The sequence below is a fragment of the Peromyscus maniculatus genome, chromosome 4 (genome assembly GCF_049852395.1).
Source record: "Peromyscus maniculatus bairdii isolate BWxNUB_F1_BW_parent chromosome 4, HU_Pman_BW_mat_3.1, whole genome shotgun sequence".
Lineage (NCBI taxonomy): Eukaryota > Metazoa > Chordata > Mammalia > Rodentia > Cricetidae > Peromyscus > Peromyscus maniculatus.
In genome coordinates, this window is record NC_134855.1 from 3,856,827 (window position 1) to 3,874,831 (window position 18,005).

The 18,005-nt window shown below is 49.8% G+C and overlaps 1 protein-coding gene across 3 annotated transcripts in view; it reads right to left on the reverse strand.

The window, feature by feature from the left end:
• Window positions 1-18,005, reverse strand: part of Morn5 (MORN repeat containing 5) — a 27,699-nt gene continuing 9,694 nt past the window's right edge. The window contains exon 5 of one of the 3 annotated variants that reach the window (XM_006995285.4): window positions 1-173. In XM_006995285.4, coding sequence (XP_006995347.1) covers window positions 94-173 — 80 coding nt within the window. In that variant the 3' untranslated portion in view covers window positions 1-93. Of the gene's footprint in view, window positions 174-13,674; window positions 13,788-14,867; window positions 16,488-18,005 lie in introns of those variants that run through there. The other 2 variants (XM_076568778.1, XM_076568779.1) reach the window with 2 other exon arrangements.

The following is an 18,005-nucleotide window of genomic DNA, read 5'->3' on the forward strand; positions in this document are numbered from 1 at the left end:
TTTCAGTGCTGGAAACCTTTATTCTGAACCTCAAGTAGAAGCTAGAACAAGAGCCCGTGGGCAGAGGGGATCCCGGTGGAGATGCCGAGGTATTCACAGCTTGGGCTTCTGTGCAGGTTTCTCTGCCCAGCCCTTGCGGCAGGTCCTGACGATCCACTCGTGCTCATCATCATCTGTGGGAAGAAGAGAATCCAGTTACACCTCTACTCACTAGAGCCCTCCAGGCCCTGGGCCTGGGAACCCAGGTGGGGTCTTGGGGTCTGCAGTGCCTTCCAGTACCAGCTGCTGGGTCCAGGTGTTCAGCTCTAAATGGCTGGAGCAGACCTTTGTGTAGCCATCATAGCACCCTAGCATCCTAGCATCCTAGCATCCCTTAGCAAAGTTCCTTTGCTGGAAAAATGGAGCACTAAGTTATCGAAGAGTTTGTGGTTTGAGGATAGAGCTGATGAAGACAGCCCAAGAGCATCTGGCCACTTTGAGATGGTTTGATCCTGTCAGGCAGAGTGGTGGCCTCACACTCACACTCACCTGCTCACAGCCCTACAAGCAGCAGCCCACTACACTGGACCAGACCTTGGCAAAAAATACTAGGAGACACAGCCTCAGGTACCAATTCTCTTTCTGGGACCATTTGGTTTCCCCGTTTGGACTCAGGCACACAGTGGGAGACACAGAGGGGACAGCTGGTGACATTTTCTCAGAGGCCGAGTACAGCCCTCTCCCTGCACCCCATCCTCACGGCCCCCCACAAGCGCATTCTTCCCACCACTGTGCGGATGAACAGGGGCTCACAGGGGTCTGGCCACTTGTGCCCAGCCTCCTGGTCAGTATGTGGCAGAGCTGGGAGGATCTGAGCCCATGGCTGCTGCTTTCCCAAGCCTCACAATCAAGTGAGCCCCGATCTTCATTCCATAAGCAGCCTTCCCCCTTTCTGTATGGGACCCTCTGTGGATTTATCTTATTCTCCTTTCTTCTCTAAACACACACCCAGCCCCTCCCCCACCACAACAGGGACCCTCTCTAATGGCAGGGCATGCACCCCTAAAAATGCATGCAGCTTTATAAAATATGCCATCTTGTTTTGTGTGCAAATGTGTTTTTAATTTACAAAAATGGCGTTGTGCTGTGAGCCGCATTGTGTGGGACTTCTTTCACTCTGTGTACGTTTCACTTTTCCCGTGGCCAAACGTACAGCTAGTTCTTTGCTTGTTACCACTGCCTCGGATTCCATAGCTGGCTGCTCTAATAGCTGACTCTGTCCTCCGGGCGTCAAACCTCCAACCTCTCAAAACCCGGGACACCAGGCACTGTGGGGCTCCTGCCTTGGTGTACACAGGGAGAAGATGCCTGGGTTTTGTTCTGAGAGGAGCAGTACAGGGCTGCACAGATTTCACTCACCTGTGCCCTACCACCTTCCTGCCTGTCCTCCCTTGTCCTTCCTGTCCATCCCTGTGTCCATCACTGCCTCTCGTAGGAGGAAGGGACTCCCCATTCTCCTCAGGTGACAAATGCTAGAAACTAAGAACCAAGGGGACTCACTGGAAGCAGAAAAGCAGAAAGCTAGTAAAAGCCTCCTGCAGCCCCTGTCCAGGGACCCTCCCTAGAGCCACCCTGTCGGGGAAGCACCAGGCCCACGCCAGGGAGAGGTTCGTGGACAACTGAATGTGCCACACCAGCCCCACATCTCACCGGGTCTCTGTAAGAATACAGTAGGGGTTGAGAAGATTACACTCATGTCACAGAACTGAGGCTTTAGATCCCTGGCCTCTGGAATCTCAGCCAAGTTCATTAGGAGCTGCAGCCTAACTTCTCACCCCAGGGCAAGCTTGGTGCAGGGCCAAAGCTGCCTGCAGAAGAGCTAGCCCTGCCCACCCTCACTAGTTCTTTGCACGAGACTCAAGAAAAACAGCTTGCTGGTGAGAGCATGCTCTGGCCTTGGGAGACTGACTTACGCAGCCAGTGGGCCTCAGTTTCCCTTAGCAGGCTGCCTGAATGACCTCGCTAAGGCTGGCAAGCCAAGGGTGTGTGGTGGGGTGCTATGCTGATGTGTCAGCACACAAGGAGTTAAGCACTGGTGGAGCCCACTTTCGCCACTCTGTGAGCAGCCTGCTTGATAATTACAGTTCTGAAGTCTCCAGGCTATTCGATCAGTGCAGCTGCAGCCTCTTCAGCGGTAACCCCTGAAACCAGACAAACTGGGTGTATTGTGCTGAACCAGTCCTCAGGCCCCTCCCTGATCGTTACAAATTGACAGCAATGGACTTAACAGCCCTCTTCACTACTCCCGTTTACTCTCTACCTGGCTGCACAGCCACCAATTTGAATCCCAGATGCCTTCCCTCGGGCAGCTGCTCCTCCATCCTCCCTCCACCTCCTCTGCGCCTCCTCCGCTCCCCTGGCCCTGCCACACCAGGGTGAGGCTGCCGGAGCACATTTCATCAATATTTAAAATGGAATTAAACCTGTAGCTTTGATTAATGCCTCCTGGAGCCCGAGAGTAGTGATTACTATTTTGCAAATTGCGATTGTTGGAATATGTTAATATGATTGTCTGAGAACATCTTCACCTTCTCGGGTAATTTTCCTCCTTTTTTGGCAAGGGGGGGGGATGGGAGAAAAGCAAAAAAAAAAAAAAAAGATGGGGAAACACCCCCGAGAACTCTTTAATCAATTGTAAATGATAAGCCTTGGCAGAGTTGGTGGTGTGCAGAGGGAAGTGGAAGGGGTGGAGGGGAAGACTTCTGTTTTGGTGCATTTAGCATCATCCTAAGTTTTGTTTCTTGTTGGCATGGTAATGCCACTCTGGGACACTATCCTAAGGAAGTAATCTAGTTGTCCCCATACTGTTTAATCAAGAGAACAGAAAACGATGTAGATTTCTAAACCAGGGAATGGTTACTTTGTTGTCTATTTATTTATTTAACAAATGATTTCTAAATGCTGGACATGCCGGCAACCTACTGGCTTGGGGAGGGTGGGTGGGCTCTCACTGTAAGCCATGGGGAGGGGATATTTAACAGCCAGTGAAAATGATAGTTATGAAGTCGGTACGGAAGCACAGGGGAATGCTTTTGATGAGGTGATAAGCCAGAATAAACGAGATGATGCAGCAAGACACCCCTCAACAACAACAAAATCCATGGACTTTCATACAATAAAATGGTGGCTGGAAGAAAAGCTAAAGGTGATAAACTGAATTGGGGTAACTGAGCACTGTGGTGTTCTTTCCTGTTTTTGGTGTTCCCCAGATCTTCTCTCCTTAGTGTGTGTTGATCACAGAAGAAGTCTTTGCCTTTTTTGTCCTGCTCTGCAGTATAAAGTCTTGGTGATTTTTATGTGTTTTGTTCATTAAAATACAAAATTTTTAGGTTCCTAAAAACACTGTTTTTATATTTCTAAAAAGTAAAAATCTTAGCATAAAAATATTGACAGAAATATACAAAACTCTGAACAGATGCCCTGCCTTCATACAGAGTGACCATCTTCCAAAGGAAGGGAGAGGAACACACACACACACACACACACACACACACACACACACACACACACAAATACTAACTTGGCAGTGAAAAAACTGGCCTCAGCTAGGTTCAGGGTTCAGGACAGTGCCAAGTAAACCCCAGGGAGCATGTCCCCTTGTTCTGTTTGGATGGAAATGGCCTGTCACCTTTGTGGTCTTCCTCCCCAAACCCTCCCATCCCAGTCTAATCAGAAGAGAAACATCTTACAAAATACCTGACCAGTGCTCGTTAAGACTGTCACCCCACACAAGGAAAACGGCACCTGTGGGTGTAGCCTAGTTGTAGGGCACTGAGATCAGTTCCTAGCCAAACCAAAATAAAACCAAAACAAAAATCCTAGCCAGGCATGGTAGCACACACCTTTATTCCCAACACTTAGGCAGCAGAGGTAGGTAGATCTCTGTGAGACTGAGTCTAGCCTGGGCTCATAGTGAGTTCTGGACCAGACAAGGCTACATAGTGAGACTCTGTCTGAAAACAAACAAAACCCACTAAGTAAACCAGGAAAAGGGGAGTAACTGTCACACTAAGAGGAGCCCACAAAGACACAACTGCATGTCATATGTTGTTCTGTCATGTGATGTCCTGGAACAGAAAGTGGACATGAGAGAAAGAAAAGGGATTCTAACAAATGTTAGACCTTAGTTAAATTAGTTCACCAACATTAATATTGATACAGATGAACTAACTTGCCAAGTGTACCATACAACAGTGTCTGTGAAGAAGAGGAAGTGGGCATGTGGAGTTCTGAGAGAATAGCTGTGGGATCCTCACACTGATTATGTGACTGTAACGGCTCTAAAATAAACAGATTATTACTTTCAAATGCATCAAAATCGAGTGAGCTCCTGACTGGCCAGACACCGTGCTCTCCGCACACAGCCAGTTGCCCGAGTGAAACACTCGCAGCTTTTGTGTCCCTCGGCCCCTCATACCAGACGTTTAAAATCCTTTCTTAGATAAGCCTTCCTTTCCCATTAGAGGCCCCCTTTGGGGGTCACATATCAGATGCCCTACATATCAGGTATTTACACTGTCATTCAAAACAGTAGCAGAATTACAGTTAGGAAGTAGCAATGAAAATAACTTGATGGTTGGGGTCACCACAACATGAGGAACTGTATTAGAGGGTTGCAGCGTTAGGAAGGTGGAGAACCACTGGCCTGGAGCTAAGCTCTTGGTGCAGGCACCACCACACCCAGCATACATAGCTACCCAGTAATGCGTTGCCAGGTGAATCTGAATAAGCCTTTTTCATCCTGATTTGCCTCAGGAGTCTGAAGCAAGAGAATAAGAGAGTTTATGGCTAGCCTGGGCTACATAGATGTTTTAAGACACCAGGCTAGGATGCAGCTGAGTGGTAGAGCGCTTACCTGATATGCACAAGGAGAACTTGAGGTCTTCAGCAGAAGAAAAAGAAACAAGAAAGGCCTAAACAAGGTAATACCAACTGTGGTATACTTTAAACATTGACACTAGATTATTCCTTTTAACACAAGCAACTGTTGATACAAGTGTGATGCTCTCAGAATTCTTTCAGAAGTCCAAATTCCTGTAGTAGCAAAGGCTGTGGGGTTGGGGAAGCAGCTATGGATTTACTTGTCCAGACACAAAGGGCCGCATGATGTGTACAGGCTGGGCTCTCGTGCCTGCCTCCACTCCACCCTCACAGGCCCTGTCTGAAGGCCAGACTTCCCTGACAAAGAAGCCAAGATCATGGTTGCTTCAAGCAGATTGGAGCAGCCACGTCGTCAGGGCCTAGCAGAGATCCAGAACATTTAAAGTACTTAATAACTATATGGTGAACAAATTAATAAAGAAATGTAAACTTAGGGACATAAAAGTAATAGATTCACTCTGTGGGACTGAGATCAAAAGAGAAGAATATCCTCCCTCCTTGGGCAAATGGAGCTCCTCAGACAGATGCCAAGTGCAGACCTAAGACTGACAGCTGCCGCCGCCTTTTGTATCCTGGGGCCGTAGGTTGGGCACCTCACCACCTGGCCTGGGATCACACCTGAGGACTAACCGCTTGCAGGAAATGTCAAGCCTGGCTGGCCTATGGCTTGCCTCCCAGCAAAGATGGAGAGGGCCAGCCTGCATAGGCTAGATACGGGCCAGGCCTGCCAAGCTGCGCCCAGGTCCCCGAAGGTGACGATAGTTCAGTCTTCAAGTCAGCGTGACACTGAGGGGAAGAGAGGTGCTGGAGTCTCAGGAAGGCTTCAGGCAAACAGGAGCTGCCTAGGTGGCGAGCAGAGAGGGAAGCAGTATGGCTGCACCTGGCTAAGAATGTGGCCTTTGAGGGCTGGAGCGATGGTTCCGTGGGTCAAGTGTGAAGACTTGAGGTCAGACCCCTAGCATCTGTGTAAGAACCCGGCATAGCAGTGTGTGTCTGTAACGTCATTGGAGATAGGGTAGATGGGTGGACCCTGAGGCTTGCTGGCCTTGCAATCTAGACGAAACTAGCTTGCTGGCCAACTCCAGGTTCAATGAGACCCTTTCTCAAAATGAATAAGGTTAAGAACAACAGAGGAAGGTGACTGAAGTTATCTCTGGCCTCTGTGTGTACCACACACAAGAAAGTGCACCCAGGCACACACATACAACTCGCACAGTGTGGCTTTGGAGCACTGTACCACTGTTAGGGCAAGAGGGTGCCACCTCCCTGGACTTGTTTGCCCCTCTACAAATGTCCATGCCCGGAAGCTTTGCCATGAAGTCACATCTGAAACATGCTTAGGGCAGTTCTCGGTGCACAGGAAATGCCAAAGACCCAGAGAGAAGCCAGAAGTTAGTTGTTTATGCAAGGTGGGACTTCTGAAACCAGACAGACCTGGGTCAGACGATGAACCACTCACTTGCTGGGTGAGCAGCCCTTCTCCATTTCTGAGCCAGGATCCCATCTGTACAGTGGGTTGAACCAGACCTTCTACAGAAGGCAGGAGAAGGCCTGGTCAGGATGAACCAGACCTTCTACAGAAGGCAGGAGAAGGCCTGGTCAGGAAGAAGGGCGTTCCATGAGTACTGAGGAGGTGAAAGCTAGACATCATTCCAATGGGTCTTTAATTCCCAAACTGGATGATTGCGAGGGTGTGTTCCCTAAGGGACTCGCCAATGTACCCTTGGAATTTCTGGGCACCTGCCAGATATGGGGTGGAGGGGATCACAGGGAGGAGGTCTTTACTCAGCACTGGCACCATGACGATCAAGAGGCACAGCTCAGCTAATGAGCTCTGTTCAAAGCTAGGAGGACAGGCTGGGGCAGGTGAGCCATGGTGGGCAAACAGGGAGATTGGGGTCACCGGGCACCCACAAGCTAGGCTTGTGGCACACCTCTGGGTTAGGTAACCCTGTGGTCACCACTCCTATGCAGCTCCTAGTGTGAGGGAGGGGTGTGGGCTGGGAAAGGGAGGAGACCCAGATGAACAAGCAGCAGGCCTCAGGGAGTGGGGGCAGCCCAGGCCAGAGCCTGGGGGGACTGAGCCTTGTGTGTGCATAGTGTGTGTGTGAGTGTGTGTGCAAGTGTATGTATGTGCATATGTGGTGTGTGTGTGTGTGTGTGTGTGTGTGTGTGTGTGTGTGTGTGTGTTCATCAACCCTCTCAACGAGAAATGAGATTCCACCACTTACCATAAGGAAGGCTTAGGAGATGTAGTGATTTCCTCCTCCTCTCCATTGGGGCAGAAGGGGAAGGATCAATAAAGCTGCTAGTGTGGGTATGGGCACAAATGCCCATTTCTACCCAGTTGTTCTCAATATGCAGCTGTGTGCCTGTGAGTGTACCAGTGGTTATGTTTGAGGTACACACTGTAGTGCATGGAACTCTGGTGAATATGTGGCATACTGTGTGGGGATGGCTGAGTGTGGTAGTGGGTGTGTATCTGAAGTCTGAGTGTATGGGATCACAAATACAGGAAAGAGACACTGCCAACCTGAAGAGCCAGCCTGGTCATCCGAAAGACCAGGCTGGCAGTGGGCCCAGGGCCAGGGGTCAATGCCAACAGGAGTCCAGGCCGGGATGAAGGTATATATCAAATCAGACTTCCAGCCCATAGCTCTGCCCCACCTTCAGTACAAATGACAAATGCATGAGATGGTGGAGGTGGACCAGTGCCACCATACCCTGGCATTCCTATCACAACTCCCAACAAAAAGGAGGCTTTGAACTTTTCTGGCAGTGGTGGCCAGAGGCGAAGACCTCAGCATTGTTAATATTGACTGAGAAGTCTTTGCCCAGGCAGCGCTTGCTGCAGGCAGGTGAGAAGCCTTAGGCTGTTCTTGTCTCTTCCTGTAGTAGAGAATCCTCTTGGGAGTGGATTAGGACAAGCCACACCACCCCTTGGGAACCAAGGCTGCAGAACCCAGCATCCAGAATCTTGCCAAGGCCCATTCAGATATAAGAGGCTTGGAAATAAAAAAGGAAATGGTAAGACTGAAACAAATAAATATTATAATTAATGCATTCAAACTTGATTAGTTATTAATTCTAGAAATCAAAACAATTTTATTATCCTTGAAATCCATTTGCAGGCTCTGTTTCTTCATTTTGCCAGAATTCTCTGCTAACACACCCCTCCCAAGAAATTAGAGCTAGTGTAACAGAATTGTAGTCAAATAATGGACCAAGTAAAGTTGGAGAGACCCAACAGCAAATAGAGCTTGTACTTTAATATACTGAAATGATGCGGATAAAGGCTTCAGGGCTTGGGTGCCTTAGGACCTGTCCTCGTGGGCTGGTGAGTTAAGAATCTTAGGAAGCACTTCTGGGGTCAGGTGCTGGGCACAGCAGGAACACATGCCCTACCTTAGTGGACCTCATGAATACTTTTGAAAATATGGCTGGTGTGGTTTGAGGTGGATGTTGAGGGTGCTTCAGTTGCTGGGTAAGGGGAAAAGTGCTCACAGTCCAAAAAAAGAAATGAACCTTGGAAGTCCTTTAGGAAGGCCCTAGGCTGGAAGGACACTTCTCTGAGTACCACACGGGCAGTTTGCTGAGGTGGCGATACACACGGGACTTGTGCTTGTGGGTGATACTGATCTAGAACCATCGTCTGTGCCTAGTGTGGACAGGAGGCGTCAGGAATGGAGACTGCTGACCCCTACCCTTACTATTTGAGTACTAATAATTGGATTTGTGTTTCTGAACCACATTCAGGATGCCTGCCATAGTAATAAGACAACTCAGAAAAACTGAGTACCATAGCCAAGGTCACCCTGGCAGCCTGACTTCATAGCATCTGCTCCTTTTGCCCCTGGCCTCTGGCTGTGCGTGGATGATGGAGGCCAGTGTACAGTTAGCAGATGCCAAAGGCTGGGTTCGGCTAGCACAGTGGGACAACCAGCAGGCATGGGAAGTGCTCTTCAGCACTGGTTTTGCAGATGTTACCATCTCTGGATTACAGGGGAGGGGAACCAGGCTTAGAACCGAAGCCTCTCCACAGGCTCACCAGTGGTGCAGTGACAGAACCACGCCTGTCTTCACAGCTGCAGCCCATGGTGTGGCCATGCCCCACATCCCGAGAAGCCCTTCTGTAGGTAGCTCCTGCCCTGACTGTTCACTGTCTGAGGGATTGAAGCCCAACACCCTAACCAGCATTCACTTTCTCTCCATCCTCTGCCTTGAATGTACAGCTGAGACCCACTCAGACACACCCACCAAAGCCCTGCTGGACATCACTGCTTTGGGAAGCCCCTTGAGTCCTCCCTCAGCCTCTCACACACAAGCACATCATAGTGATACATCTTAGGCTCCTACTGTTCCTTTCCTTTCATTTAACAAACCCCATCTCTTGTTCTTTAAGGCCAACGTTAGCACCGCATTTTCTGGGCCATTATCTCAGCTGCACAGGACACAGTCACACATTCAGCACACTGCAACTGCAGCTCTGGCTGCCAGAGAAATGAGGGCGTTCTTGGTTTTGGAAGAAGGAATCTCGTATTCAGTATTTTAAATTAAATGTGAACATGAACATCCCAGGCCACTGCCTTCCACATGTCATCTGTGGTTCACTCGAGCATTTAGGCTCCCTGGAGGCCCCAGGCTTCCTGCGCCTGCCTGTTCTGTCTGTGCTTTTCTCCACCCTGCACTGATTTGGGGTTTGGGGAAAGCTCTGCGCTGTCATATGAAGCCCTCATGTACACAGGAGAAAATCGAAGACCTGAGTCTGGGGTGCCAGAGCATCTGAAACTCTAGATTGATAAGAAAGGATGAAGATGAGGGGCCTGTGCCCACAAACTGAACACTAAGGAGAGATCTGGAAACAGCAGGCCACTGGTTCAGTTTTGAAAGCAGTACCAAAAACAGGTGGGCAGAGGCCAGGGAGCAGCCTGCCGAGGGACCCTGGCTTGCTGGGTGTGTTATGTGACTTTTTAATCCATGGTACGAGATCACCACTGTGGTGATCACTGGCGTGCACTGTGCCATGGGCAGAGCCACACACTGTTCCCACGAGACTGCCAGCATCAATTTCATGCTCACTACAGGTCCTTTACTGCTCCCATCCTTCACAGGAGGAGTCTGAATTTTAGAGAAGGTAAGTTACCTGCTCAAATTTGCCCAGCTAGCAAGTGGCATATCCAAGAGCTGACTTTGGCTCCAGCTGCCTCTCCAGCCCAGGAATGGGCTTCAGCTAAGTACCCCAACTTCCAGAGCAGGACTGAGGAAGACAGGTGAGGCTTCTGCCCAAGGGCTCTGGCCTTGCACTTACTTCTATTAAAGAAGACAAAACAAACAAACCATGCTGGCCAGGCTGATTCCAGCTGCAGAAGGGAAGCAGTGGCCTCTGGATGCCTGCAGGAGGCTGCCATGGGGGCAGGGAAGCATTGTTACCAGAGTCCATGTCCTTGCAGCTGGAAGGGGGACTTCCAAGACCTTTGGAGTGGCAAGGTGAGAGGGTGACAGAGAGGGGCAGCAAGCAGGGCAGTCTGTCATCACCACACGTGGATCTTGACAGGGACCTTGGGTGGCTTCCAGATGAGCCATTCTTACTCTTTCTAGGCCAATTTCTGTTTGGGGAGAGGGCTCCATAGCTTTACCTATATTATCAGAGAGACCTGGGTTCAAATGCTGGCTCTTCACTTTAACAGAGGCATAATTGTTAACAAATAACATACTCCCTGAGCCTCAGTTTCCCCATCTGTGAAGTAGGGAACATAGCGTTTCCTCAAAGGCTGGGGGTGGGCTAAGTTGCTGGCACAGTGGAGGCTTCAGTGTGCCTAGTGTCCCTTCCTATGCCTTCTGCTGACGGCGCATACCCACGTCTGCTGGGAGGGATGTGTGATCTGCGGGGCATTTTATCTGGCAGTTACAAGCGTGGTATTATCCCTCCACAAAGCCTTCATTATGGTGCTGCTGACAATACCACAGATAAAGCAGGGATGCCCCTGCATGCCAGCCTCCAGGTGATTATAACATTTGGATAAATTGCCTTTTGTCTTGCTAGAGAGCCGGCACTGGGAGGGGCTGTGTGGGAGCCTCCCTGGCCATCTTAGGGAAACCCCAGGAGGCTCCACTGAGAGGTAGGAACTGAAGCTGGCAGTGGGAAGTCAGGGTTCTAGCCTTGGCTGGACCATGGTTGACAGTGTAAGAGTCAGGCGTGGGGTGGGCTGTCTTAGGGGAAGCAGCTGCTTCAAGATGAGAGGAGTCCTGACTTTCCATAGCACTGGAGGACTCTCTGGGCCAGATTTTGAGCATAAAGTAAGCAGAGGACCTGCCTTAGAAAAAGTAGCTGTCTGTAATTCCATCTCTCTGGTGCTGGGAAGGCCATTAGTTCTTCCACTAGCAAACTCCACCTTCTCAAAGCCAGCCCAAATGCTATTGCTGTTTAGCTTTGGAGTCAGCTGACCTGGGTTTTACTTCCAGCTTTGTTGACCTTGAACCAGGCATTTCTCCTCACCTCCATCTCACCATCTGTGAAGTAGGAATGATCAGGAAAGCTACTTATCAAAGCTGCTGGTGTCATGTGAGGTGGAGGCCTGTGCCTGGGACACAGCAGGGACCCTCAGTAAAACCATCATCACGTCCCTCATTCCATATGCACCTTGGCCCCCTCCTGTTGGGCATTCCGGATGTTAAAACTTCAGAAGACTAAAGTGGCCTTCCATGTACAGTCTGCAGTTGGGTATTCTAGAGCTGGCTGGGGGCAATTGCCGGGCCCTGTGAACAGGCCTGGCATGCAGAGGAGCCTGGGTGTGACTCCCATCTGTGCTGAGTCTCCTGGGGGAATTCTTTAACCTCACTGAGCCTCGGTTTGTCCAATATAGCTGATGGGAGGACTTCCTCCCACTGATGGTAGATGTCCAGTCAGTGATAGCTCTTCCCATTGCCTTCCGCTTCACCTTCCTCCCAGAGGCTCCAGATGGCACAAGCCAGGTCAAAATCCTTCTTCCCACTGCCCACGGAACCAAGTGTACATTCAAAGGAGGTTTGTGGTCTTCATTTTGAATTCTGTCTGGGATCCACAGGTTCAAGCGTAAAAAGGGCCTCTCTGCAAATAATCACCAGCGTGTGATATTTTTATGAAACCAAGGCCATTGTTTCTGATTGAAGGAAAGTCGCTGCTATTTTGAAGAGCAGCGCGATTAGGCGGTGGCGTTCTCTCTTTCACCATTGGGAATTAGACGCTGTTTGAGAGACTGTGAGCTCCAGGACATTTGCCAGATGTGCTTGATTCTACATTTCAGACAACAAAGGGGATAATGTTGGCGGGAATCTTGACGGCACTGCTGATGATCGGGATATTCTTTGGGGATGGTACTGAGACCTTTCAGGGAAGGATTTCAGCTTTTACATAAACTAATTTGGGATGCTCACTCTCTGTCTTGCACAAAGCAAATTTAGTTCATTGTTAGCTGTATCTGTTAAAATGGTTACAAGGGTTTTTTCCTTGAATATTAATAATGCGCCTTTCATCGGAAACTCGCACGGGGTGTCATTAATTGGGAGGAGGGAATAAGGATTAGTGGCACAGTTCTCTCAAAAATGATTCCTGCTAGTACCATGGAGGCAAGCAACAGACACATAAAGAGATACATGAACAAAATGCTGACGTGACTTTGGCTAATCCTTCCTGAGAAGGGTGAAGGCAAAGTCTGTGAGGGGGCAGCGTAGTTAATCTCTTGATTTTTCATCGTATTGAAGGTAATTATCCTGAATATCTTCAAGTGCTTCTGCATTGGATCACAGTGTATAAAGGACCTTTTTTGAAATAAGGTTACATTTAATTTGGGAGACTGTGGTGGTTTTGTCTTAAAACTCTAGAGTAGGCCTTCTCATCCATTTAGGACACCAAGCTCCAGGTGGGTGCCAGTGCCTGTGTTTGGTAGAGGAACAATCATGAATCAGGCATGTCCCTGTCTAGAGAGGTTGATGAGCACAAAATGTAGTGTGCAAACTGGCAGGAAGAAAAGACTGTGTATTAACCAGTTTTCTGTGACTGTAACAAAGTACCTGAGGCAATTAACATAAAGGGGGAAAGTGTTTAGTTTATGCTGTAAAAGGTTCCTGTCCAAGACCAGCAGCCCTCTTGCTCTGGGCCTCTGGCGAGGGTGGCACATCGGCGGAGGGTGACCGTGAGGGTGACATGTGAAGGGTGGTCTGTGAAACTGCAAGCCAGAAAGCCAAGTAGGGACACTGGATTGAGTTCTCATAGACCCTTTCAACAGGGTGCTCCAATGACCTATGGACCCCCCCCCCAGGGCTCCACCTCCTGACTAACACCCCCTGGGGCTGACCCTTCAACATGTGGGCCTCTGGAAGATAGTGCACACATTTGAACCACAGCAAACAGGCTTTGAGTTTGGGCCTAACTTTGTCAACAGCAGTGTGACTAACCAAAAGCAAATTCTGCTTGGAAAGACGTATGTGTATGTGTGTACCTGCCGGTGCTCACCAGCCAGAAGAGGATCTCCGGGACACGAGTTACAGAGAGGGCTGTGAGCCACCATGTGACTGGGAATCAAACCCAGGCCCTCTGCAGGAGCAGCAAATGGTCTTAACCACTGAGCCTTCCCTCCAGTCTCCATAAGGAAGTTCTTAGCCTGTCTGACACCAGGTATTGCATTGCAAACTATAGATCGTGCACGTTATCCTCTTAGAGCAGGTGAGGGGAGGTCCGCAGCACAGGCCCGGCCAGCTTCCTCTCCAGTGACCATTTCTTTCCCAGCCTTTTCACCCTGAGAGGAGAGTGAGCAGGTGAAGCGATTCTTCAGTGATCACAGGCAGACCTCGTGGTGTGTGGCTCTGTGCTGAGCCCTGAGAGATGTGGCCTGTGGCAGGTGGAAGAGAGAAAGGCTGTCTGTGTTGTTGCTCACTGAGGGATGGCGGGTAGCCTGGGTGGGTTTCACCATGGTGTAGAACACAGGAGTGTGGAAGACAGACCTTCACCCAGAGTGAACCTGGAGCTCTGAACGTTGTGCGTGAGGAGCTGTGGACCCTAAACTCCCCGGCTGCATTCCACTTCCCAGCAGAACGGGAGGAGGCAGCCAGATTAGCATAGCCAATCACAGGAGTTTCCCAAGAGACTTCTTTGCTCCTCAGCACCTAGAGAAAACATAATAAGCCCTAGGGCCCAACTCACTCCTCTTTCCTCCAACCTGAGTCAGTAATCATCATAGTGATGGCAGTCTCGAGAGCCAGTGAGTGAACACCTGTCTGGGCCAGGTGCTGGGCCGTGTAATCATACACTGAATCTCCCTTTTCCTCACAGCTCCTCCAGAGAGGTGCTACCACAACACCCATTTTATAGACGAGGAAACTGAGGCTCTTAGAGGAAGAAGTGAGCTATCCATGGTCACACAGCTCATCTGTGGGTGACCTCAGACTAGAGGCACCATTGATACGGGTTCCTGGGTTTTTTGTCACTACAGCACCTCCCCGAGTCCTCGTGCCTCTTGTGGTACAAAAAGTCCTAAACAAGCCTGGCTTGCTGTATTTGCTGGACGGAGGGGTATACAATAACTGTGTCCAGTGGCTGTCACTTACAGTTCACTGTCTTAAAACAGAAAGCTCTAGGGAAGAATGGAAAGACCCCTCACTGATGGGGGATATGAAACAATTCCATTGTCTCCAGACCTGACATTCTCATCTCAGGACATCAGCATTCCAGCTGCTAACATGCATGGAGGCTTTCATGGGGGTCAGGGCACATGAACAGAGGCTGTGAGGTGGACAGAAATGACTAATACCACTAGCTCCATAGCAGGGACTTGAGTGCTGTGTGCCCACCTAGCAGCTAAGCCCAAACTCAAGCAATGGATCAAGCAACCCTGCAGAGCAGATATGGCCTGAGTCCCCGATTGTGACCCCATGTCGGCCAGTAAGATGATTTGAAACCTTGGCACCATGTAGAAATATAATGGATTGCTTTTATTCAAAATAGCAAGTTGTCTGTTATGTACAAGAACTGAACTTTGAATTTCAGAGAGGGAATATGTAAGACCTGTGAGGGAGTGCTCTGCCTGCCTGCCTTTGCTTTTACAAAGACTTGATCGACTCATGGGACCTATGAGACGCTAGGAACGTGATGAGTCAAATGTACTCACCCAGGCCCTGACCTCATGAGCTCCCAAATAAAGATACTTCACTGTCGTACGCTAAGCACTGCTTGAGAAGCCTATGGGGCCGCAGAGAGGGAAGGAAGCCAGGAAAGGCTGCCTCTAGCAGTCCTTGGAGATAGTTAGGAAATCAGCATAGTGCACAGCAGCCAGCACTTACCAATGAGCAGAATAGAAAATATTGAGCATTGCGTGTGTGTGGTACACATATGCACAGGGGCTGTGTCACATGTGCAGTCAGGAGGAAATGCTCCTAATGTGCCCAAGGGCCTGTGCCTTCCCTTCTGCAGTGACAGAATACCCTAACAAATGCATCTTGAGGTACAAAGACTTTATGTGACCCACAGTCTAGGTTATGATCCAGGGGAAGTGACGTGGCGTGGCAGGAGCCTGAGAGATCCATGGTGCTCAGCATGCTTTCTCCACTTTGTACAGTCCTGCCCAGGGAATGGTGCCACCAGTAGAAGAAAGTTCTTTGCTGTTGATATTGCTCTGAATGCTGTAAATGTGTTGCTCTGATTGGTTAATAAAGTGCTGATTGGCCAGTAGCCAGGCAGGAAGTATAGGTGGGACAAAGAGAGAGGGGAATTCTGGGAATAGGAAAGCTGAGTCAGGAGTCGCCAGCCAGACACAGGAAGCAAGATGTGAAGGCAGAACTTGGAAAAGGTACCAAGCCATGTGGCTAACCATAAATAAGAATTATGGATTAATTTAAGTGTAAGATCTAGCTAGCAAGAAGCCTGAGCCATTAGGCCAGTTTTAATTAATATAAGCGTCTGTGTGTTTATTTGGGTCTGAACGGCTGCGGGCCTGGGTGGGACTGGAGAAAACTCCAGCTACAGGTCTTCTTATCTCAAAGTATTTAAGATAACCCCTCACAGACATGCACACAGGAACATGATATAGACAATTCCACACTGATATTCTCTTCCAGGTGATTCTGAATTGTGTTAGGTTGATGATTGAAACTAACTGGCACAGCCTAAAAGCCAAACTCAAGAGCCCAGGTCGCCTGCTGATATCCTGGAATGCTGGAGGCTGTCAGACCTTTTTCATGAGTAGAAGGGTGGATTTACCATCACTAAAAGCCTAGCACAGGCTTGCGTGCCTGTGATGCTACTTGGGAGGCTGAGATAGATTTGCTTGAGCCCAGGAGTTCAAAAGAAAAGTTAATTTTCAAAGTAACTGCAGGTGCCACAGTCCTCGGGTAAGAAAGGCATCTCTTAGGGCTGGTGAGATGGCTGAGTGGTTAAGAGTACTGGCTGTTCTTCCAGAGGACCTGGGTTCAATTCCCAGCATCCTCATAGTGGCTCACAACCGTCTGTAACTATAGTCCCAGGGCCTCCATTGCCCTCTCTGGCCTCGTGTGCACCAGGCACTCACACATAAAGTGCCAGCAGCACACTGTCCACACTGAAAAAGAAAAGAAGGGATCTATGAAGCCCAAGTCTAGCAGCAGGGCTGCCCAGAGAGGCTAGAGCTCTGGGGACAGGGAGGAGCCAAGGGAGTGCAGTGAGACCTGAAGGAAAAAAAATCTACTCTGCACAGCCCATCACGTCCTTCAAAGTGTCCATAGAGAAACCAACTTCAGATTGACCAGGAAACTCTTCCCCTGCTCGCTAGCTTAGACGGTACCAGGAAGTGCTCTGTGGGCTGCTGGGGAAGAGAGGACTGGCTGAACCCCGCATGCCGCAACAGTGACCTGCTGGAACATGTGCCCTCTGGTGCAACAGTGGCTTGTAGGTTATGGGGTAACCAGCCCTGTCTGAATAGGACATGAGGCCTGCTCATACTATAAACCAGATCAGAAGTCATGACTTGGGAAGACCATGGGCCCTGGACAGCAGGCTGGGTGGCTGGGCTGGGCTGGGGGTGTACAACAACCTACAGCTGTTGTTTTACTAAACGCTTTCAAACTGTATTCTAAACACCTATGTTTTTGCTCACATATGTGGGATGCTCTCACTTTGGTCAGAGAAGCTTCTTTAAGCAGTGGATAGTGGTAATGCAGAGACTCATAACTGGTCCATGTGCAGGGTAGGTGTGACTCTGAGTGCCAGCTGTGGTGGATCAGCTGTATCAGCCTCCGGCATCCAAGACTCATGCCACATCAGGCCCACAGGCCAGCAGCTCAGGCCCCAGGTTGCAGGCGGGAAGCACTGTTAATGGCAAATTGGGATGTGGGGAGAAGGGCCCCAGGGAGGAAGTGGACAGGAGTGCAGGTCATTCCTCATGTGAGCAGGTGAGTCAGGATAATGACTAGTTGACCAGAGAGGCTCTCCCTCAGTGGTTTGCTGAACACTGCACACTCAACCTGTCTTACAATATCAGTACCAAAAACTCTTGGTTCTGTTTCTCTCCATTACAGACTCTTAAAGTCAGAAGGACAAGGGATAACACAGCCCGACCACTTCATTTACAGACAGAGCTGGGGCCAGAGAGGGAAGGCTCCAGGGTTCAGAGCTGGGGCCAGAACTTTAACCCAGGTTTTATGGGTCACCAGCCTGGGCCTACCAGGGTCCTTTCGGTTGCCCTCCTCACCCACCGTCTTACCAGAAGGCTCTCCTACAATCTTAACTCTTTTGCCCTTTTCTCCCTTTGTAATGAGTCTTTCCAGTCTGAAACATCCCCCTCCCTCCGTTCCCCCCCCCCTCCGTTCCTCCTCTTGTCACTGTACATGTGAGTCCCTGGAGCCCCCCAGGTGTCAGACCTCTCCTAACGCTGAGCCTTTGCACATGCTTTTCCCTGCCTTTTAACACTCTTCCCAGCCCTGCTGGCTGTGTTTCTCTGCTCTCGTGTTGGTTTCAGAGATGCTCTGTGAAGCCGCCCTGGCCTGCTGGCCTCCCACGGGCTGGCAGCAACTCTGTACTGTCAGGGTCACTTCCTCAGCAGTGGGAGATGGTGCTGGGGTGCTGCTACCATCCCCGTACT